This window comes from Saccopteryx leptura, chromosome 1 (assembly GCF_036850995.1).
Source record: "Saccopteryx leptura isolate mSacLep1 chromosome 1, mSacLep1_pri_phased_curated, whole genome shotgun sequence".
Classification (NCBI taxonomy): domain Eukaryota; kingdom Metazoa; phylum Chordata; class Mammalia; order Chiroptera; family Emballonuridae; genus Saccopteryx; species Saccopteryx leptura.
The window spans coordinates 122,638,410-122,663,099 of record NC_089503.1 but is presented as its reverse complement, the minus strand read 5'-3'; the positions used below and the strand labels follow the sequence as shown (position 1 = coordinate 122,663,099).

At 38.4% G+C, this 24,690-nt stretch overlaps 1 protein-coding gene across 3 annotated transcripts in view; it reads right to left on the bottom strand.

Moving 5' to 3' along the window:
- The window catches only part of DNAH5 (dynein axonemal heavy chain 5), a 316,293-nt gene that overhangs the window by 173,473 nt on the left and 118,130 nt on the right, over nucleotides 1-24,690 (bottom strand). For all 3 annotated transcript variants that reach the window (XM_066374372.1, XM_066374367.1, XM_066374381.1), the window contains 7 exons: nucleotides 16,599-16,770; nucleotides 11,423-11,568; nucleotides 6,024-6,189; nucleotides 5,098-5,337; nucleotides 3,267-3,457; nucleotides 3,091-3,178; nucleotides 351-484 (listed from right to left, as the gene is read on the bottom strand). In XM_066374372.1, the coding sequence (XP_066230469.1) occupies nucleotides 351-484; nucleotides 3,091-3,178; nucleotides 3,267-3,457; nucleotides 5,098-5,337; nucleotides 6,024-6,189; nucleotides 11,423-11,568; nucleotides 16,599-16,770 (1,137 nt within the window). The remainder of the gene's footprint in view (nucleotides 1-350; nucleotides 485-3,090; nucleotides 3,179-3,266; nucleotides 3,458-5,097; nucleotides 5,338-6,023; nucleotides 6,190-11,422; nucleotides 11,569-16,598; nucleotides 16,771-24,690) is intronic.

Sequence of the window (24,690 nt, the reverse complement as noted above, 5' to 3'; positions counted from 1 at the left end):
AGTATCACTGACTCTACAAAGGTAAATTGTAACACCAGTCTGACATGCTTCAGGACATATCAAAATGTTAGATTTATTTGAAATGTTAGATTTATCTAAATAAATAAATAGGTTAAAGGCACTAAGGATAACACAATATAAGACATGGGAACAATAGTTCTCTTTCACCTTGCAACCTAGAATGAATCTTTAAACAAACATTTGCTGAGCACATACAAGGTACCATACGCAGCTCACCAAAGTCACAGTAGGTGAGACCCTGGCTACACGTAGCACAAGTCTATGACGTTCAGCTTCACAAAGCCATGTTATGAAGCAAAGGGCTCTGGCTAAAAATTCTCGTGACATACCTTTTTGGTGGAGTTGATGATTGTGCTAAGCACAGAGACTAACTTTACAATCTCTTTGTTGTCAGAAACATTCTTATAGTAGTTCCTGGTTTGTACAGGAATGGGTAAGTTTACAGATGCTATCTCAAAGTTATCTAAAAGCAGAAAAAGAGAAAAATGTTTATATCAACAGCAAAGGGAACAATACTTTAAAAAGTGGAGGGGATTTCTGTAGTGGTAAAGTAAGGACTTTAGAAAATCTTCTTTGTAAAAGCAAATGAAAACATTGAAAAACAGTGTTAACATCAATTTCTCAGGACTCCGGAAATTAACCAAAGCTGGCAATAATCTAAGAAACATTTGTTTAGTCAAGAAAAATGCTAAAGTTTGTAACAACAGAGAGTTTTGTGGTGTTTTAACTTGTTCTACGCCCATTGCCTCTTGCCTGTCTATGCAGTGGTCTCAAAAAAACAGCAGCCTTGAAAATTGTGACTGCAAAAACCACAGCCTAGCAGTCACCTGAGGAGCTCAAAATTTCCTGAGGAGTCTGGAGCTCCTCAGGAAGTCCCCCAAAATTGTCACTATTTGACCTGTCTAAACTCTCCCTGGAAAAGACTCGTTCAAAGAGTTTATTTTTATTTGACCTGACTCAAAACTCACTGAGTTAAAAAAATAATAAAAATAAATATTCCCTATATCCAAGATGTTTGTCAAAAATAATCAGCAATAATTATTTAACTTCATAGCTGCCTGACACTATGCTCTTAGTTGGGGCAAACAAGAGGTTGGTGAGAAAGTTAGTGATCTGGGTAATAAGATGTCCATAGAGGGCCATGGAAAGGCCTGAAGTATTCCTGTAGCTTAAGAGTCCACACATATGTACAGAGCTAGTCACATGACCAGGAAGACCTAAAGATGCTCCTATCTTTCAACTCTGGCTGAATTTGAGGCTTTGCACAACCAGTAAACAAAGACTAAGGCAGTGTTCAAACTTAACTGAGCTTTCAGGGTGCTCTACACATAGTGCTCCAACACACACACAGTCTCCCCAGGCAAAGGGTAGAAGACTTACTAGTTCAAAACATTAAAGGAAATCTCTGTGCAATCACTAGTTGACCACTAAGCTAATCGAGCAGAGATTACAAAAGTACACACCACAGGAAAGACAAAGTTTATAGAATTAGTCTGGGAAAGTCAGGAAAGAAACAAACAGCAACAATAACAACAGACCCTGGGAGAAAGAGAATCAGATTCTCAGCGTTGTCACATTATGCTCTTTAAAATCAAGTTTTCAACAAAAATTTAAATTATGAGACATGCAAAGACACAGTAAAGTAGTGTTTACACACAGGAACAAAAGCAATCGATAGAAACTACACATGAGAAAGCCCAACCAGTGGATATAGAACTTAGCTACTCCACTTATAGGTATATACCCAAGAGAAATAAAAACAAATGTCCACACAAAAAAAATTTTACATGAATGTTTATAGCTGGGTTATTCATAATAGCTAAGAAATAGAAATGATACAAATACCCATCAACTGATGAGTGGATGAATAAAATGTGATATATCCACAAAATGGAATAGTATTTGTCAATAAAAAGGAATAAAAACTGATACATGCTACAGTATAGATCAATCTTGAAAACATTATGCTAAGTGAAAGAAGCTGGTCACAAAAAGCACATATTGTATGATGGTATTTATATGAAATGTCCAAAACGGGCAAATCCACAGAAAGTAGATGAATGATGGCCCAGACTGGGTGACAGGGGAATGGGGAGTGATGCCAATGGGTACAAGATTTCTTTGGGGGCGATAAAAATATTCTAAAACTAGATAGTGGTGATGATGAGAACATTCTAAAAACCACTGAATTTTATACTTTAAAGGGTAAATTCTATTATGTAAACTATATCTCAAAGCTATTATTTTTAAAAAGATGTGGCTGATTTATTATCACTATTTTTTGTCATGACAAAAATATATATACAATTTTTTACTTAACATTTTTTTCTTCTCAATTTAAGATATAACTCATAATTGAACATGTTTTGAGTTTCAATAATAACATAGGCTTTTCAGCTAAAATAAATAAATAATATTGTAAGTTGTGGGTAAAGTTGTTTTAAGCTGTCTCTATCCTTCTCAGTAACAGACTGTTTTAAAGAGAAATTTGCTTCAGTTTCTTCCTCATGGTTAGTTGATTCAAGGGACATGAGCACTAAATGAAAATTACATGGAGTCTACTGTTTGCAAGACTGCTATAAAAGGAGTTTTCAGAACTAAAGACAACATTTAATATAATTAGCAACTTGCATATCATTGTATGTCATATGTTCCCTAATTTTAGAAACTACAAATGAAAACCATGGGATGTACAACATGTTCTTACATCACAGCTTGTCAGCAAAACAGGACACATAATAGATCAAAAATGTCTCTTTATTATCTGGAATAATTATTGTGGTGATGACAAGTATCTCTTTAAACTGAGAAATTAAACCCTTCTTGTCCCCCAGTTCTCATCATTACATTGGGCTAGAAATTAATGATATACCCAAAACTGTGAGATACCCACTAGAGGTTAATTATTTATAATGATGACATTAAAATACATAAATCTTTATATTTTATACACTTAAAACTGGCTCACAGATTAATATCCCAACCTATTCTGATTTGAGGATTGCATGGTTTAGCTCGATACATATTGGTTTACAATGACCAGTTAAAAAGAACTAAAGGAACATTTACCTTGAGGTTCATTTTCTCCCATTTCAACATCAGAATCACTGTCCTCATTATTCTGCAAAGCAACCATTTTTCTTTCATGCATCTTTTTCTACAACATAAAAGGATATTTTTCAGCTCAGTTCCATCTGCAAAAGAAGCAGCTTCAATATGAAATAATTTCTTCATCCCACACCCACCTTGGACAACAGCTCACTGCTCCACTGTCTCACCCCCTTGGTGACACTGACAATGCACTCCACAGCCTTGTTCAGCACCTGCTGGATGTCTTCCAGGGCAGGGACCATGGTGATATTGGGAATAGCCAGAGTGATATCTGCCCGGAAAATGGGCTGACTGTTTGGCTTTATCTGAGATGCACTGTGACTGTCTGAATTAATGCAAAACAGGAAAAATTCAATCTTTTTAACTTAAAATAGGATTTATTTAATTATTAACCAGAAAAACTAAAGCACCTAGAACAATACAGTATAACAGGTATATAATCAGACAGATGTTTGTTGAATGAATGAATGAATGAATGAATGAAATCTACTAAAGAATCTAGTTTTGCTCCACATAACAGAGCAGCTCAGTAGAACCCGAGCCATTTTCTGTTGATTACAATTTGTTCGTAGACCCTCCTTAGATACCCGCTGTGTGGGATGAGATTTAATTATGTAAACTCTTACCTAAAATATTGAAAATGATACTGTCCAAATAACAGGATACCAACAAATAAGTTAAATGTATAAAAAATAAGCAAAGAATTAAGAACAAGAATAACTATCAAATCAAGTCAAAGTCAGAACAAATAACCAGTTTGGAATTTCAAATGAAACATATGCCTTTCCTACCACAGTGTGTTGTCTATAATCCAAACTCAAAGCAATTAAAAAGTGGAGAAGAAATAAAGTACAACTCACCATTTATATCCTAAGAGATTTCAAAGTTGGAGATAGGTATATAAATATGGACAAATCTGTGTCTGTCTCTGTGTGTGTATGTGTGTGTGTGTGTGTGTGTGCGTGCATGCTCGTGTGCATATAACTTTATATATATAGTTGGAAATACTTATAAAGTTGGGAAAGAAATGTGATTTAATATTCAGCATATCAACATTCAATTAGTTCTAATAATATTCCTGTATCAAAGAAAAAAAAACTAAACTCAATTCAAAGTGAAATAAAACATAATGAAGTATGCCACCAATCAAAAATTTTTCAGTTTTAAAAGCTTCCACTTTTTATATCCTCTTTTAATTAAATATTAAAGATGCTTTTCCTTTAAATGCCAATTTAAATTTCCTTTAAATTCAAAGTAAATTAAAAGGTTTTATTATACTTTCAAAAAAAGGTTTTGCTAGCCTGTTATTTTTCCATTTTAATTAATTACTGTTACTTTAACTATTTTAAATTTTAATTTTAATTTCAGTCTGGCTCTAGATTTGATGGATTTTTGTGGTACATCTGTTCAACGCAAGACCCGTTTCTGAGTTGTGCTGAGAAAGAGATGATTGCATTGAGAATGCGAAACCAACTGAAAAGTATTAAATTGACACAAAATTAGTAAAAAACTGTTCTGCTTTGAAGAGCATAGCATTAATAAGAACTCCCTCACATTGTAAGACTGGCTAATCACCTAATAATTTAACAATGAAATTATCTTTCCACACATCTCCTTTTTAAAGTATGTGGGTTTTTTCTTTCATTAATTCATTTTACATGTTTTCACCTTATTACAAAAAGATAAAAAGGAATGCCAACTATGATGTTATTATCAAAAGCTAAGTGACCTTAAGCAAATTACTTAAACTCCCTAAGCTCCAGTTTTCTCAGTTTTAAAATGAGAGCAATGATAGTATCTACTTCCTAGAATTGTTAGGGTCATCACACACAACGCATTAATTTACAAGAAGGCACTTGAGAAATGATAGGCTTTTAATTATTTAAATTTAACAAGAACACACACACATGCTCAACCAGCCTCTATGCCTGGCCAGCCAGTAGGCAAACTCTGTGGGATTATTACCCCGGAAGTTAATCATGTTGGATGAATGAATTCGCTTGCGAATGGCCTCTAGAGTATTCCTTGTAACTTTCAGAAGAGCATCCAGGTTTTGGTGATTGAAATGAGAGAGCAACTCGTAGGCCTCTTCCTCTAACATCTCAGCCTCTTTCTTCGTTCTTGTGATTGGCGTCAAAGGCAGGCGGCCTGACCCAGCACTAAGGGAAGATGTCAAGGGGTCGGGATTTCCTTCTTCTCTTTTTGCTGTTACAAGATGAGAGGGATTGAGAGAGAGACAGCGAGACATAGAGAACCATCTATTGCAATTAAAGAGTAGAAAAGTAAGATAAATGACGCAAACTTGATAACACTTAAATGACATCCTTCTTAGAAAGTGAACCATCAAAGGATAGAAAATGGAAACCGGGTCACCAGGTAGGCAGATGGAGGCCTTTCCCCCTCAATGTGAGGAAACAAGAGAGACAAGAGCATGGCTGAAGAGAGACGGCCTTGAGGGCCTGGGTTCCAGTGTTCTCTCTTCCCCAGAAACTTTGGGGTGACAGCTTCCCACCTCTGCCTTTCAGCATCTGGCCTCGACTCGCCCTCAAGAGGCTTGCTCTAATGTATGTGTACTCCAACAGAAATCCCCAAACCATAATCCATCCTACTCTATTGGTAAGGTAAACACACACACATCACAGCAAAATGCAAAGAGAGCTAACAAAGACCAATGCAAAGTATATATTTGTAGAGTTTAACAAAAAATAATGTAATTAATGACATAGAGTCATTACAGCATACTCAAAATCACAATTTCAGATTTATAAATATCCTTATAAAATTGGGAGGGTGCTCATAGAAGTGTGAAATTAATTGCTATGCAAGAAATTAAATGTTAGTTGTCAATAACATCCTAGAAAAACAGGACCTCACAGCATCCCGTCTCTTACCTGAACCTTTGTTTTTTGAATCAGCACCATTCACACTGGATACTTTTCCACTTTCTTCTTTAGATGGAACTTCCATATCTAGCAACATATTTATTAGTTCATTGACTGCTTCCTCCACTAATGAGCTTTTAAAGTGTAGTATCTGTGCGCCATTTACGCAAAGATCCTATAAAAAAATTATAACGTTATCACATTTGTTTATCTGGCTCTCCAGAGCACATTAGTAATGGTATTAATGCCACAGGTTCAGCCTCCAGATGAGGGTTGGGCCTCCAACAATGCTTGGCCACACCCCTGACACTAACCCAGATGAGGCATCCCATAAGGAAACATGTTAAAGACAAGGAACCAACTAGTCAGAGAAAGACAAACACCATACGATTTCACTTATACGTGTAATCTAATGAAAAAAATATACAAAATAGGAAAAGACAGACACAGAAAATAGACTGACAGGGAGGGGAATTGGGGAGCTGGGTGAAAAAAGGTGAAAGTATTAAGCCAGAAACAAACAAACAACAAAAAAACTCAAGACACAGACAACGGTATGATGATTACAGGAGGGAAAGGAGGTGGGAGAAGTATGAGGCTACAGAGGGATAAATGGTGATGGAAGGAGACTTGGCTGTGAATGGTGAACACACAATACAACACACAGATGATCTATTTTAGAACTGTATGCTTGAAACCTATATAATTTTATTAACCAGTGTCACCCCCAATAAATTCAATGTAAATTATAAAAAAAAAAAGACAAGAAACCAAACCAACTGGAGCAGCATGAAAAAACCAAAATTATACTTACCTCATCAACAATAGAGAAAATAACTCCCAAAGCCATCAGCAGCCTCTCTCTGCCCATAAAGTTTCCTCCCTTTTATATAAATCTTCCCTCCTCATCTTTGCCAACAAAGCACAGTCAACCCTAATTAATTTCAGATATTCCCCTCCCCTCCATTAAAGAATATGACTTAAATATAAACTGATAAGATTGTGGCACTGTGATCAGATAGACAGAGAAATAGATGGATAGACAGACAGCTAAAGAGACAGATGATAGATAGACAAACAGATAGGCAGGGATAGATAATGTTGACAGTCAGCATTTGCCTCCTCATTGGAAAATAAACCCATGAAGCCACAGACTATCAGACATATCCAGCTCCATTCTGAGTCCCACAATTATTCATCTGGGGACCCTGTGATGTGCTCATGGTTCATTCACTCCAAATATCAGCTTCATGGTTCACTTACCTCCTCATTACCCATGACCTTCACCTCCACATAGCTGCTACAGGACACATGGTATTTTGATTCATTACTATAGGAACATTCTGATGTCTCCTAAAACTATTAAACTTTTTTAACATCATATAAAGTATAAAATAACAACTTCAATCCCAACTCAGAACTTTACCCAACTACCAATTTCCATCCCTTGTCCAGAGACAATTATGAAAATGAGACAGAAATAGTCATGGAAAGAGGCCAGACAGAGATTGCGTAAAGGATAGAATAGAGTTAACAACACCATCTAGTGACAAGTATAGACTCTGGCACCAAACAACCTGGGTTCAAATCCTACCTCGCTAGCTCTATGTGATTCTAGGATATCCTTCTGTGCCCTGATCTTCCAATCTGTAAAATGGTGATTATGGTAGAACCTACCTTAGGTTGTTGGGAGTATTCTAGAAGATAATAAATATAAAATACTAAGAATAGTGCCTGTCACAAAGTAAGCATTCAGAAGTGCTTGATATTATAATTGGTCAGCAAATCACACATAAACACCAGATCTATGTTTGCCAAGTTTGTTCATCTCATTCCATATAAACTGGTTCCTTGATGTCTAAGAGATCACTAATATTTTTTAAAGCCTGCATCTTAAATTCTCTGACTCTACACACCCTTGCCTAATGACATGTTTTTGCACTTCAATCATTTCTTTACCAATATCCTCTACTCCACCACTCTGTCAACCTTCTACTGTCCCACCCAGGAGAAGCCCAATCCAAATCAACCAGAAGATCTACCTTCTCCAATTGCACACACAGGTCATAGCAATACAGGTGGCTGGCACTGGGAATTCACAGTCCCCAAACTAGACAGAATGCTTCCCAGCAATCAATCTATATGACTCCTATCACATTCCTCTACCAGGCTTCATAAAGCTGTGTCCTCAAATTCCTGTCCTTGAATCTTTAGACCATCTTCCCCCAGCATACTCAGCTAATGACCTCAATTTCTATAGCACAAACCAAATGGAGGCCATGACATGGGGACTCACCCAACTCCGTGACACCATGACTTTACCCAGGAGACAACAGGCCTCTATCATTAACCCCTGTTCCTCCTCTTTCTGTGAATGAATGTTTCTCTTTCTATTCAAAAATAATCAAACAACCTGACTTCTAAATCCCAGTCTCTGCTTTCCCAGAGACCCTGCTCACCAACCATTTTCTTTCTCCTTTTCTACATAATTATCCCCCTTAACATACTGACATGCTCAATGAACCTCAACAGCTTCCTCCAGCTACCAGAACAACAGGTTTGTGCCTCAAGGCCTTTGTACTTGCTGTTCCTTCTTCCTGAAATGTTCTTCCTCTGGTTTGCCCACTCCCTGAGTAATCACAGATCGTTCCTATCCATTGACAATAAAAATCACAGCTCTTTGTCAAGTAATACTTTTCTCCATTACCCTCTTAATTATTACTCATTGAACTAATCACTGCCTGTCATGTTGTTTGTCATAGCCCTTTGGTTTGTTTTTCTGTGTCCTCCACTTGAAAGTAGGCTCCATGAAGGCGGGGCCTTCATCTGTTTTGTTCACTGCTACGTCCCCAGCAGTGGTTTACATAGGAGTGCCACAAAAATTATTGAAAGACTAAGTGAATTTTTAATAGTAAACTAATTCAAAGGAAATCATTCTTTTATAATGGTAATCATTCATTTATATTGGTAGTTATTTTGGTAATCAAAAATGCAAACTAAAATTAGGTTCTATGATCTTGCTATTTAAACTAAAATGTATAAATTATAACATGTATAATTAATTTTTAAAATTTATTATGTAATATTTTTATAATAAATATGTTATTATAAAATTCTTTATAACAAAAAAATAATTATAATAAGTTTGTTGAAAGATAGTAAAATTGGTACTATCACATTACTGGTGGCATTGTAAATTAAAACCATTCTTTTGAAAAGCTATTTGGCTACAAATATTAAGAGTCACTAATTGAAACTACATTCTTTTGATGCAATAATCTTACTATAGAAGAGGAAGTCATTTTACAGGAGAAAAAGTATGATACATTTATGTTGATTGCAGCTCTTGGCAAAATATCAAAACTTTGGAAGCCTTATAAATGTCCAGTAACAAGGAACCAGCAAGTAAATTAAAGTCCATCAACTCAACAGAATATTCTGAAAGCATCGTTACAATGGTAGCTGTAAAAGCTATACAGAAAATATTTTGTGGCCTGACTTGTGGTGGTGCAGTGGATAAAAGCATTGACCTGGAACACTGAGGTCGCCAGTTTGAAACCCTGGGCTTTCCAGGTCAAGGCACATATGGGAGTTGATGCTTCCTGCTCCTCTCCCCTTCTCTCTCCCTTTCTCTCTCTCTCTCTAAAAATGAATAAATAAAATCTAAAAAAAAATTTTAAATAAAAAGAAAAGAAAATATTTTGTGAAAAAATGTTAAGTGAGAGAAAAAAACACTGTTTGAAATCTGCTCTGTGTATAGTAGGGATCACAACTTGATTAGGAGACAAATAGGCAATATACCAAACACAGCACCCTAATGACAGAAGTGGCTCACTGTGCCTAGACTGCTTGTACAAACAGTGTGGCTTGTGCTAAGCACCTGCCTTCCTTCTGGGATTCTGCAGTTTGCGTCCATGCTAGGCACAGGTGCCTATGTGACCAGTCCCAATAAAAACCTTGGAAATTGAGTCTCTAATAGGCTTCTCTGGGCAGGAACGCTGCATACATGTTGCCTAAATTTTATTGCTGGAAGGAGAATGAGCTCTGTGTGGCTTCTCGTGAGAGGGAGAAATCATAAGGAAGTCCGCCATGCATTCCCCTGAAAACAGCTTGTCTTTTCCCTTATGGTCTGATAAAGCCTCCGTTCTATGGCATGGTAGTAAGTTTTAGCATTGAATGCAACTAGATCCTGAGCTTCATGAGTCCTTCTATGGAGATAGTCTTAGAAGGTCCTGATGCACCATATTAAAATAATCACTGATTTTAATGATGTTTTTATTAGCAGGATGCCCATCGGGAACAATATAAATGATACTAAAGTGACATTTCCAAAGGGGCATTGCACAGAGGATCACTGCCAGGATCTTAACCCTGGCACAGAAAAGAAGGTGTCCTGTTTACAAATAAGTTTGAGAAATACTGGGTTAAAGAAAGTTAGATAGGCTCTCTTCGAGGAGACCTTCTGAAGGCCTTATTTTTTTAATGTAATTATTTTTATTATAATATCCCTCTAAAATGTAGAAATGTTGAGCTAAGTATAAAATTTACTGGTTTATAGTTCTTATAATTTTATAAATCTGAAACAAATGTGTAAATTATATACAAACAAATAAAAAACCAATAAAATTCAAGTAAAGAATATTAAGTTTACTACAAGATTCACGGAGTATTCTGCTAAAACTAAAGGGTGGATATTAACAGTGGCGTTGTATAGATGCGGATTCAATTTTATACATAAAACCTATACTTTCGGTTTAATAATACTGATGAAAGGAAGGCCTGCTTACATAAATAGGCTTTAACAACTACATTAATGCCTTCAGGCTTTGCTTTTTAATCAGGGCTATCCAGGCCCAAAGACCTTATTTTAATACGTTAACGTGTACAGAATGCGTAAGAGGAAAGAAGGATACAGTCTCCCTGCACAGTTTGGACAGACTCCACCTTTCCCAGTTTTCCTGGTATGGCTCCAGAACCGTGTGCCACAGAACCCCAGTTTGGGAAACGCTGCTCTGAAGGAAAAACTTAAAAAAATTCTGTCCAGAAACTGCTTAACACAATTGTTTTATTAATTAACCCTAGCTTACTAGAAGCTCTTTAGCTAAATAGCTCTATACTTCAAAAAAAAACCATGAAAACAATAACAAATATGTTTCATGGCAACTTCCTTCCTACTGATCTGAAAAGAAACGATTCATTCCTCCTGTCTAAGTGACTCTCTACACACCTTCCTCTTCATTTTCAAGTTAGGTTGGCCTGAAGACTCCGCATTTGAATAACATCTAGCACTGACCAATCACAGGTTGAGAAAGAAAAACTAATTTCTGCTTCAAAATGTTCCCTTTATAAAAAAAAAAAAAAAATGAATCACAAAAGCTGTTTTGTAAAAACATTGATATTCTAATAACCTTTGTCCCTTGGAGAAACTCTTCGCAGGTAAGCGGCTCCTCCTGGGGGAGCTGACAAAGGGGCGTGCTGCTCATTTCTTCCAGAACAGCCTCAATGCGGAACTCGATCAAATCGTTGACCCTGTCAACCAGCACTTCCAGGTCCTCTTTGGAAAAAAATAGAAATGAATAAAAGAGATTAAGCATTTTATTTTTGCTTTTTATTTTAAATTAACACTTGACTATACAGAAGAAGTAAAAACAGGATCAAAGTCAGTCCACACCGGTTTCAGGCTTGGTGTTTCTAATGCTATATTCTGTCTTTAACCAGTTTCCCATTTTCTCAGCAGGCCTAGCTCTGACTCAGACTTGAAGATTTGGCTCTGATGCAGCTCCCTGAGGAGGCTCCCTGTGATCTGCACATACTCAAGCGGCCCGGCACCTGCACTGACATTGACGCTGAGCATCCTTCTGTTTCTACATATACCACTTGCTCTACCATTGTGTCTCTGGAATGCATATTTTTCATCTTTGCATCTTCAAGACTGACCCCGATGCCTATTCCACAGGAGGTACTCAACAGATCCCACTGAAGTGAAATTCCCCCACTGTTCCTTTACTGTTACTTTCATAAGGTAGATTTATTTTTAAGTTGTGGTAAAGTAATATTGAACACTAAGTTCTACAAACAGAAAGGTCCATTCTGAAGGAAATTACCCACTTTACTTCTAAAGTAGAAATGATGGTTAATAGATAGCCAACTCTGAGGTAAATATATTTTTCAGCATTTATCTTCCAGTGAATTCTCTTTTTGTCCTAAAACTACTTTCTTCTAAGAAGTGAAATTAAAACTGAATACAGAATAATCCATGTTAAATACTCGTGATGTGTCACAGTTGTAAACACTTCCTTAAATCAATACCTTTACTCCAGAAAGAATAAAGTCCTAGAAGTTTCAATCATTTCTACGCTAATTATGAAAGAGGCTACTCAAGATACCAAACAGTACTCCTTAGAAAGCTTACGGGTTACTAAAAGAGAGCCAACACTTTTTTTTTAAGCATGTGTGTGCTCAATAAAATTCTTTACTATTTCCAATTCTTCAAAGTTTCCTAAAGGTCATCTCTGGTAAGTGAATGTCTTTGGAGAATTTAATTGACTCTTCAAAGCATTTTCAAGGACATCTGTACCACTGTACCCTATTCTACCCCTACTTTTACCCAGGATGTCTACATCCTAACCCCCTGCAAATGTCACAAAGGAGACTTTGCTTATGTGATCAAGTTAAGGATCTTGAGATATAAAGACTGTCCTGGATCATCCAGGTAGGGCCAAGACAGTCTTTAAGAGGGAAGCAGGAGAGTCATCAGAAGACAATCTGAATATACAAAGAACTCATAAAACTCAACAACAAACAAATAAACAATCCAATAAAAAATGGGACGAGGACATGAACAGACACTTCTCTCAGGAAGAAATACAAATGGCCAACAGATATATGAAAAGATGCTCATCTTCATTAGTTATTAGAGAAATGCCAATCAAAACTGCAATGAGATACCACCTCACACCTGTTAGATTAGCTATTATTAACAAGACAGGTAATAGCAAATGTTGGAGAGGCTGCGGAGAAAAAGGAACCCTCATTTACTGTTGGTGGGAATGTAAAGTAGTACAACCATTATGGAAGAAAGTATGGTGGTTCCTCAAAAAACTGAAAATAGAACTACCTTATGACCCAGCAATCCCTCTACTGGGTATATACCCCCAAAACTCAGAAACATTGATACGTAAAGACACATGTAGCCCCATGTTCATTGCAGCATTGTTCACAGTGGCCAGGACATGGAAACAACCAAAAAGCCCTTCAATAGAAGACTGGATAAAGAAGATGTGGCACATATACACTATGGAATACTACTCAGCCATAAGAAATGATGACATCATCGGATCATTTACAACAAAATGGTGGGATCTTGATAACATTATACTAAGTGAAATAAGTAAATCAGAAAAAACCAAGAACTGCATTATTCCATACATAGGTGGGACATAAAAACGAGACTAAGAGACATTGATAAGAGTGTGGTGGTTACGGGGGGGGGGGGGGGGGGGGAGAGGAAAGGGGGGAGGGGGAGGGGCACAAAGAAAACTAGATAGAAGGTGACGGAGGACAATCTGACTTTGGGTGATGGGTATGCAACATAATTGATTGACAAGATAACCTGGACATGTTTTCTTTGAACATATGTACCCTGATTTATTGATGTCACCCTAGTAAAATTAATAAAATAAAAAAAAGAAAACAATTTGACTGCTGAAGTGGAGAGACAGAGAGAAAGAGATTTGAAGATACTAAGCTGCTGCCTTTTACGATGGAGTGATCGCACCCAAAAGATGTAGGCAGCCTTTGGAATCTAGAAATTCTCCCTCTAGAGCCTCCAGAAGGAAACATCCTTGTTGATACTTGGATTTTAACTCCCTAAGACTTATTTTGAACTTCTCATCTCTTTAACTATGTTATTTTAAGCCACTGATTTAGTGGTAACTTTTTACAGTTGCAACAGAAAACTCATACATCTATGCATAGATTGTATAAATTCATGTTTATAGAAGTTCTGTGTGTTACCTTGAAGAGTGGCCAACCATGCTCTTACATGCATGATACAAATAACCACCTTTAAAGAGAAGAGTTGGCTCTCTGATTCAAAAAAAAAAGAAAACAACTGTTGTTGAGATTCAACATAGTTTGCCTCCCAAAAACTTAATATTTGTTTAACCTCACTTCTTTATTTTAAATTACAAAAGGAGAACAGAATCAGAGAACTAAGAATAGTTTCTTTAGAAACTAGCTCCTTCTCTGCGGGAAACACTCCAATAAAACATCCAAATGTTAATACTGTAATCCTAATATTCTCCAGGGAGACTATTACCAAAGTCTACTTTAGCCTGTTCTAATTTGGTTGTGAGAACTCTTACTATAAAGTTTTTATACATTTTATGAGTGCCTCCTTCTAGAACTTTAGCCAATTTCCTCTTGTTTTTATTCTGGGGAGATGGATTTTCAAAAGAATATTGGTTTAAAAGCAAGAAATCAGGTTCTAAACTCATCTTTACTGCACACATCCATAAACAACAGAAGTTGTTTAGCATCTCTGGATCATAGTTTTCCACTTTAAAATGAAGGTCTTGTTTAAGATTATTTCTACAATCTTCTCCATTCCTATAACGTAGGTTGTCTGATCATTCATTTTATATTATTCAACCTTCAAATTATGAAAAGCCTAAAACACTTCTCAATATTATCCAAATATCTCTTTACAATTTGTCTTTGAATCTAGTTCCCAATTTATGAAGCAAAATAAAAAAGGGCAGGAGGGTTTCACCATTAATTCCTCCTACCCAACCCAGTGCCTCTCAATTATTCTTTTTTTTTTTTTTTTTTTTGTATTTCTCTGAAGCTGGAAACGGGGAGAGACAGTCAGACAGACTCCCGCATGCGCCTGACCGGGATCCACCCGGCACGCCCACCAGGGGCCGACGCTCTGCCCACCAGGGGGCGATGCTCTGCCCCTCCGGGGCGTCGCTCTGCGGTGACCAGAGCCACTCTAGTGCCTGGGGCAGAGGCCAAGGAGCCATCCCCAGCGCCCAGGCCATCTTTACTCCAATGGAGCCTCGCTGCGGGAGGGGAAGAAAGAGACAGAGAGGAAGGAGAGGGGGAGGGGTGGAGAAGCAGATGGGCGCCTCTCCTGTGTGCCCTGGCCGGGAATCGAACCCGAGACCTCTGCACACCAGGCCGACACTCTACCACTGAGCCAACCGGCCAAGGCCTCAATTATTCTTCAGTACACAGCGCCTGGTGAATTAAATAGCTGGACCCTCCTGAGCTCTAAGTGTTTTGGAAGGTACAGTGAAAAACTACTAATGAAACAAGCTCTTGACAATTTAGACTGCAAATAGAATAGGTACTACTCCAGCAGCCACAAATACAGGTTAGAGACAGAAAGAGAGAATATAAAAGGAGCTACCACAAAAGGTACCTAGAAGGGAGCCCAGGAAAAGACCCAGAAATGAGGTGATAGAATCAACAGACAGAAAAGAGGTTAGGGAAAAAAAGAAACAGAAAGAGACTAACTATATAAACCTATTGCAATCATGAATTCATAAATGTATGGATGTCTAGTATGCACCTAATTGAGAGTCATTTAAAAAAAATTAAGCCTGATTTTCATGTCATTTGTGGTTAGTTTGGGGAGAAAGATGAAATTGTACCTAACTATTAGAAGGAAACAAAATACAATCTTTGGTCCCAGCTGTAAAACAACAAGAGGCCACAGGAGGAAGTGGCCTCATATGGCGGAACAGTCTGAGTGATCTTCTGGAAGTGAGACTCACTCTGGGCTCTAAACCGTGGGGAGAACTGGGCCACGGAGAGGAGGGGGAGGACTCTGGGTAGGTGAGGGGAATGGCAACATCTAAGTCTTCCTGGAAAAACCCCTCCATACTGTGTCCCAAACTGTGTTCCACGGTCCGCTGTGAAAGGTCTATAAAGTGTTAATATGTTCTCCCAGAAGGCAGTCAAGGAACTCTGGGTAATGCCACCAAAACAGGCCACTTGTGGAGACCCTGGGACAAGGGCCTATTAAAGCTATAAGAAGTCCTCCAGAAAAGAAGCCCACCTAACTCTGTCCAAGCTGAGTTTCCCAGACTTACCTGAGCCAGATCCTTTCTCTGCAGCACACTTGTAAACATTGTATTTTAAGGATTATACCACCTTATATATATTTAAAAGTGTATTATATCTCTCAATAAAAAAAAAATGTTTGCATAAATTGTTCTCATATATACTGTTGCTCAGCACTCTGCTCTGTCCAAATCTCCACATCTTTCTGTTGTCTAAAAATACACTAATCTATTAGTATAAAAAGCCGAATGACTCAGAAGATCCTTTAATTTCTAATGTTCAATGATAAGTATATTTTAAAATGTAGTTAATCTTTGGGGATGAAATTAAATTGTGAATATATATAATTTCCAGGAAATTAATGAATTCATATAATTTGGTAAGATTCCTTAGGAAACAGCTTAAAAGTAACATTCCCCATTTCACTATTTACATAACAATATCTGTAAGAAAGTACACAAAAGACATTAAGAACTCAGCCTTTCAAATTGAGAAATAACCGTTCAAACTTACTTATCCTTGTAAAAGCGTTTCTCAAGTATGCCTCAATGTTCAGTGAGGTCCAGGTCAGGGCAGCCAGGCCAAGCTGGACAGCTTCATCCACTTTAGCCAAATGAGGGACCATTAGTTGCTCTACGGTGGGAGGCATTTTTGACTTCACTCTCTGATATTCATCAAGCATCATCTACAATGAAATGAGCATTAAATAATCAATTAACATCTCACGTTTGTGTGTGTGTGTGTGTGTGAGACAGAGAGAGAGAGACAGAGGGAAGGACAGAGAAGGACAGACAGGCAGAAAGGGAGAGAGATGAAAAAGCATCAATTTTTCGTTCTGTCTCCTTAGTTGTTCATTGATTGCTTTCTCATAGGTGCCTTGACTGGGGAGCAACAGCAGAGAGAGTAACCCCTTTCTCAAGCCAGTGACCTTGGGCTCAAGCTGGTGAGCTGTGCTCAAACCAGATGAGCTCACGCTCAAGCCGGCAACCTCAACCTCAAGGATTCGAACCTGGGTTTTCCATGTCCCAGTCTGACACTGACCACTGTGCCACCGCCTGGTCAGGCAGCATTTCACATTTAATATCTATTAATGTCACTTTTCTTTTTCAGTCCAAAAAGATGGCTTTTATTCAGGGTCCAGCTGGTGGGCTCCAATAGCAACCTGGCAGGTAGAGTGACCAAAACAAAATAAGAATAAAACAGAAGATTAGAAACCCCTCCATAAATACACATTCCTAATCTGATAAAAATACGCTGAGGAAATGAGAAAAAGAATTTAAAAGTTTCTCACCCCCTACCAAGCCCAAATGGGGAGAAAAATTTGGAAGCCAAGTAACTTTTCTAAACCAGGTAAAGTCACATTACCAGTGCCTTAGCCTGTGTATCACTAAGGTCATATATTCAACTTTGCATGCTGGCACATTTTTCCTGCTTCTTTGGGCACTTCCTGTGGACCACATTCATCACCCAAAGTGTCGGGTCACAAGGGGCCTGCCTCAGCCCATTTCTGGAATTGTAGGCCAAATCCTGTTGAAAGACCCAATGTGTACAAGGAGTCAGGAATCAGTGTTGATATTATCAAGTGTCATGGCTTTAAGTGTCATCCATAGACCAAGACAACCAAATTTTCATCTCCAGCCCAAATCCCATTCCTGAAGTCTAGATTCATAAACAGCAGGAACCTACTCAATACCTGCACTTGAAAATATAGCAGACATTTTAAACTTAACATGTCTAGCCTGACCAGGAAGTGACACAGTGAATAGAGTGTCAGCCTGGGACGCTGAGGTCCCAAATTCAAAACCTGAGGTCACTGGATTGAGCATGGGCTCATCCAGCTTGAGCATGGGGTCGCTGGCTTGAGCATGAGATCACAGACATGACCACATGGTTGCTGGTTTGAGCCCAAAGATTGCTGGCTTGAGCAAAGGGTCACTGGCTCAGCTGAAGCTCCCCAGTCAGGGCATATATGAGAAAGCAATCAATGAACAACTAAAGTGCCACAACAAGTTGATGCTTCTCATGTCTCTCCATTCCTATCTGTCTGTCACTACCTATCCATCTCTCTCTCTTTCTCTCACTCTCTCTTGCTCACAAAAAAAAAAAAAAGTCTAAAACTGAAAGTTTAAACTTAACATGTCTAAAACTGAAAGTCTGTTCTTCCTCCAAACATTCTATGCCCACAGCATTCTCCATCTCAACTCATGGCAAATCGATCCATTTCATTCTCAGTCCAAAACTCAGCTTCATCCTTGATTCTTCTCTATCTCACACCTACATGCAATCCATCAGGATATGCCGTTGGTTCCATGTCCAAAAAGAGATCCTACATCGAACTTGCTTACCACTGCTACCACCATCATGGACTCTCACCTAAACTATTGTCACAGTCGACCATTTCCCTGCTTCCACTCATGCTCCCTGCAGTCTGTGCTCCACTTAAAGCAAAAGTGATCTTTTCAATATAATTTGGATCATCTCATTCCCCTGTTTATGTGGCCCATCTCATTCAGGGCTATAGGTTCTTTTGCTTGTCTGTAAAAATCTACCCAATCTGGACTCCATTACTTCTCTAATTTCATCTCTAATAACTCCTTTCCTTTCCTCTCTTATCTGATCTTGACTTAATGTCTTCCTTAGCTTCAGGGCCTTTGTGCATCACCTTCATGAATTATTCAGAAGACAAGATGGCGCTGGAGTAGGCGGACGTCCCAACTCCCAGAACCAAAGTGGATTACAAACTAATTTTAAGAACTATCATCTGGAAAAAACCAACTTTAGACTAAACTAAGAGGACTCTTCAACCAAGGAACACTGAAGAAGCCACACCGAGACTGGTAGGAAAAGCAGAAATGCGGAGAGGGCTGCCCAGCTCCCCAGAGCAAACGGCAGCCGGGAGAGACTCGTGTGGTGGGAAGTGAGTTTAGCAGAAAGGAGAGGGTCCTGAGTCCCAGGAACAAAGCCCCAGCCTGCAGCCCCAGAGCCTAGAAGAGGCGTAAGGACAGTATTTAGCTGGAAACAAGTCAGGCTACTGTTTGTGAGAAAGAGACAAATTTCTCAGACCCAGGATTCTTCTTAAAGGGACCACACAGAAAACCTATCTCACAACCACTCACCCAGGGCTCCGGGGAAAGGAGAGAGAGGAGAGGACTGGAGTAGCAGGAAGACAGTAGTGAGTCTTAGGGTCTGAGCTGCAGCGCCCCCACCTACATGGCTGAGGGCTCACCGGAGGGCAGCGGCGAGACGCGGAAGTGTGGTTCTTTCGGCAAGGGCGGAAGCCGGCTGGCAACCACTGGGACCAGGTGGGAGCTCAGTCTTGCCCGGCTGGGGAGAAGGGGGCATACAAAAGTGGTCAAGCCCAGCTGCGGGCTGCCTATAATCCAGCCTGTGGGAGAAGGGCGGGAACCTTGGAAGCGGTGGAGACAGGATCTTGAGCAAGGGTGCAGGAGCACAGCCTTGCCCTGCCCAAGGAACCGAGGCTTGTGGCCTGTCTTAGGAGCCGGCTCCTCCCACAGGGGTGGAGCCAAAAGCTCAGAACAGGTGGAGTCCTGCTACTGAGTGTGGGCATGCAGTCCTGCCCAGCCTGTGGAGCCAAAGCTTGCAGCAGTCCCACGAGCGGGCCCCTCCTGCAACGGCGGGGTAAAAGCACGGAAACAGGTGGAGACCCGCGGTTGAGCAAAGGTGCTCGCCACTGTCCCCAGGGCGAGCATAACAACACCTGCAGGGGCGGGGCAAAGGCCAATGCCACCAAGGATTGTATACCCAAGCACATAATCACAGCCACCCTGTGAAGGAAAGGCAGAAACCACAGCAACAGCCCCAGTGGGAAGACACTGGCAACGCCCATACTCAAACGCCCTAGGCAGCAACAGCAGAGGGGGTGGTGGGCCTGCAGACAGACCACACCTAGGGAACAGAGGCCATGCCCAGTGGACTCCAGTGGCCAAGACCTTCTTTTACACAGAGATGAGAAGACAGAGAAACGCAACACAAATGAATCAAGAGAAATCCCCAGAAAAGGACCTGCACGAATCAGATACAACCAAATTACCAGATGCAGAGTTTAAAATAACGATTATTAGGATGCTCAAAGATATTAGAACAACAATAGATGGTCACCTAAATAAAGAGAGCAGATATAAAAACGGACATTGAAATAATAAAAAAAAATCAGTCAGAAATGACAAATACAGTATCAGAAATGAACACAATGGAAGAAATTAAAAGCAGGATGGATGAAGCTGAGAATCAAATCAGCGAGTTAGAGGACACAATAAACAAAGGCACGGAAGGAGAGCAGAAAAAGAAAAGAGACTCAAAAAGTCTGAGGAAACTCTAAGAGAGCTCTGTGACAACATGAAGAGAAATAACATCTGCATCATAGGGGTTCCTCAAGAAGAAGAGAAAGAACAAGGGATAGAGACTTTGTTCAAGCATATCATAGCTGAAAACTTCCCTCAATTAAGGCAGAAAAACATCTCACATGTTTAGGAAGCACAGAGATGTCCATTAAAGAGAAACCCAAAGAAATCAACACCAAGACATATCCTAATTAAAATACTAAAGCTAAGTGATAAAGGGAAAATATTAAAAGCTGCTAGAGAAAAAAAGACTATCACCTACAAAGGAGCCCCCATAAGGATGACTTCCAACTTCTCAACAAAAACACTTGAGGCCAGAAGGGAATGGCAAGATATTTTCAAAGTAATGCAGAACAAGAGCCTACAACCAAGACTACTTTATTCAGCAAGGCTATCGTTTAAACTGAAGGAGAAATAAAAAACTTTCCAGACAAAAAAAAACTCAAGGAATTCACGACAACCAAACCAAGGCTGCAAGAAATGCTAAGGGGCCTGTTGTAAACAGATCAAAAGAGAAAAAGAATATAGCAAAAAATGGATTAAATGATCCAATCAAAAGACATAGGGTAGCTGCATGGATAAGAAAACAGGACCCATACATATGTTGTCTACAAGAGACACACCTTAAAAAAAAAAGATGCACATAGACTGAAGATAAATGGATGGAAAAAAATATTTCACACAAATGTAAATGAAAATAAAGCTGGGGTAGCAATACTTATATCAGACAAAATGGACTTTAAAACAAAGACTATAGTAAGAGATAAAGAAGGTCACTACATAATGATAAAGGGAGCAATCCAACAGGAAGATATAACCATTATAAATATCTATGCACCTAATATCTATGCACCTTTATATATTTAGGAGCACCTAAATATATAAAGCAGACTTTGATGAATTTAAAGAGAGAGATCAACAGCAATATTATAATAGTAGGGGATTTCAATACCCCATTAACATCACTAGATAGATCCTCAAGAAAGAAAATTAACAAAGAAACAGCAGACTTAAAGGACATATTAGAGCAACTTGATTTAATAGATATCTTCAGAACCTTTCACCCTAAAGCAGCAGAATATACATTCTTTTCAAGTGTTCATGGTACATTCTCTAGAATAGACCACATGTTAGGACACAAAAGCGGTCTCAACAAATTTAAGAAGATTGAAATAATATTGAGCACTTTCTCTGATCACAATGGCATAAAACTAGAAATCAACCACAACAGAAAAACTGAAAAATATTCAAACACTTGGAAACTAAATAGCACATTTTAAATAATGAATGGGTAAACAATGAGATCAAAAAAGAAATTTAAAAATTCCTAGAAACGAATGATAATGAGCATACATCAACTCAAAGATTATGGGACACAGCAAAAGCAGTCTTGAGAGGGAAGTTCATAGCATTACAAGCATACCTCAAGAAGCTAGAAAAAGCTCAAATAAACAACTTGACCCTACATCTAAAAGAACTAGAAAAAGAACAGCAAGTAAAGCCCAGAGCTAGTAGAAGGAAGGAAATAATAAAGATCAGAGCAGAAATAAATGACATAGAGGCTAAAGAAACAATACAGAGGATCAATGAAACCAGGAGCTGGTTCTTTGAAAAGGTAAACAAGATCGACGAACCTTTAACCAGACTCACCAAGAAAAAAAGAGAGAGGACTCAAATAAATAAAATTAGAAACGAAAGTGGAGAAATAACAACTGACACAAAAGAAATACAAAATATTGTAAGAAAATACTACGAATAACTGTACACCAAAAAACTAGACAACCTAGATGAAATGGACAAATTCCTTGAAACATATAATCTTCCAAAAATTAATCTGGAAGAATCAGAAAACCGAAACAGACCAATTACAACAAATGAGATTGAAACAGTTATCAAAAAGCTCCCAACAAAGAAAAGTCTGGGGCCAGATGGCTTCACAAGTGAATTCTATCAAATATTCAAAGAAGAACTAACTCCTACCCTTCTCAAGCTATTTCAAAAAATTCAAGAGGAAGGAAGACTTCCAAGCTCCTTTTATGAGGCGAGCATAATTCTGATTCCAAAACCAGGCAAAGACAACACAAAGAAAGAAAACTATAGGCCAATATCCCTGATGAATTTAGATGCTAAAATACTCAACAAAATATTAGCAAACCAGATCCAGCAATATATGAAAAAAATCATACACCATGATCAAGTGGGATTTATTCTTGGGAGGCAAGGCTGGTACAATATTTGTAAATCAATCAATGTGATTCATCACATAAACAAAAGGAAGGAGAAAAACCACATGATAATTTCAATAGATGCAGAAAAAGCATTTGATAAAATCCAGCACTCATTCATGATCAAAACTCTCAGCAAAGTGGGAATACAGGGAACATACCTCAACATGATAAAGGCCATCTATGACAAACCCACAGCCAACATCACACTCAATGGGCAAAAATTAAAAGCAATCCCCTTAAGATCAGGAACAAGGCAGGGGTGCCCCCTTTCACCACTCTTATTCAACATAGTTCTGGAAGTCCTAGCCACAGCAATCAGACAAGAAAAAGAAATAAAAGGCATCCAAATTGGAAAAGAAGAAGTAAAACTATCATTATTTGCAGATGATATGATATTGTATATAGAAAACCCTAAAGTCACAGTCAAATAGCTACTAGACCTGATAAATGAATTCAGCAAGGTGGCAGGATATAAAATTAATACTTAGAAATCAGAGGCAGTTTTATACACTAACAATGAACTGTCAGAAAGAGAAATTAAGGAAAAAATCCCCTTTACCATTGCAACCAAAAAAATAAAGTACCTAGGAATAAATTTAACCAGGGATATTAAAGACTTGTACTCGGAAAATTATAAAACATTGATAAAAGAAATCAGGGAAGATACAAACAAGTGGAAGCATATACCATGCTCATGGTTAGGAAGAATAAACATCATTAAAATGTCTATATTACCCAAAGCAATTTATAAATTCAATGCAATACCGATTAAAATACCAATGACTTACTTCAAAGATATAGAACACATATTCCAAAAATTTATATGGAACCAAAAGAGAACACGAATAACCTCAGCAATCTTGAAAAGGAAGAATAGAGTAGGAGGTATCACACTTCCGGATATCAAGTTATAGTGTAAGGCCATTATACTCAAAACAGCTGGATACTGGCATAAGAACAGGCATTTAGATCAATGGGACAGAACTGAGAACCCAGAAATAAACCCACACCTTTATGGACAACTGATATTTGACAAAGGAGGTAAGAGCATACATTGGAGTAAAGACAGCCTCTTCAACAAATGGTGTTGGGAAAATTGGACAGCTACCTGCAAAAAAATGAAACTAGACCACCAACTTACACCATTCACAAAAATCAACTCAAAATGGATAAAAGACTTAAATGAAAGCCATGAAACCATAAGTATCTTAGAAGAAAACATAGGCAGTAAGCTTTCTGACATTTCTCACAGCAATATATTTGCTGATTTGTCTCCACAGGCAAGTGAAATAAAAGACAGGATAAAAAAATGGGACTTTATCAAACTAAAAAAAGCTTCTGCACAGTTAAAGACAATAAGAACAGAATAAAAAGACAAACTACACAATGGGAGAACATATTTGACAATGCATCTGATAAGGGGTTAATAACTAAAATTTATAAAGAACTTGTAAAACTTAATACCAGGAAGACAAACAATCCAATCCAAAAATGGGCAAAAGAAATGAATAGACACTTCTCCAAAGAGGACATACAGATGGCCAATAGGCATATGAAAAAAATGCTCAACATCACTAATCATTAGAGAAATGCAAATTAAAACCACAATGAGACATCACCTCACACCAGTCAGAATGGTGCTCATCAACAAAACAACACAAAATAAGTGCTGGTGAGGATGTGGAGAAAAGGGAACCCTCCTGCACTGCTGGTGGGAATGCAGACTGGTGCAGCATACTGTAGAAAACAGTATGGAGATTCCTCAAAAACTTAAAAATAGAACTGCCTTTTAATCCAGCTATTCCACTGTTAGGAATATACTCCAAGGACACCATAGCACTGTATGAAAAGAAGAAATGCACCCCCATGTTTGTGGCAGCATTGTTCACAATAGCGAAGATCGGGAAATAGCCCAAGTGCCCGTCAGAGGACGAGTGGATTAAAAAGCTTTGGTACATATATACTATGGAATACTACTCAGCCATGAGAAATGATGACATAGGATCATTTACAACA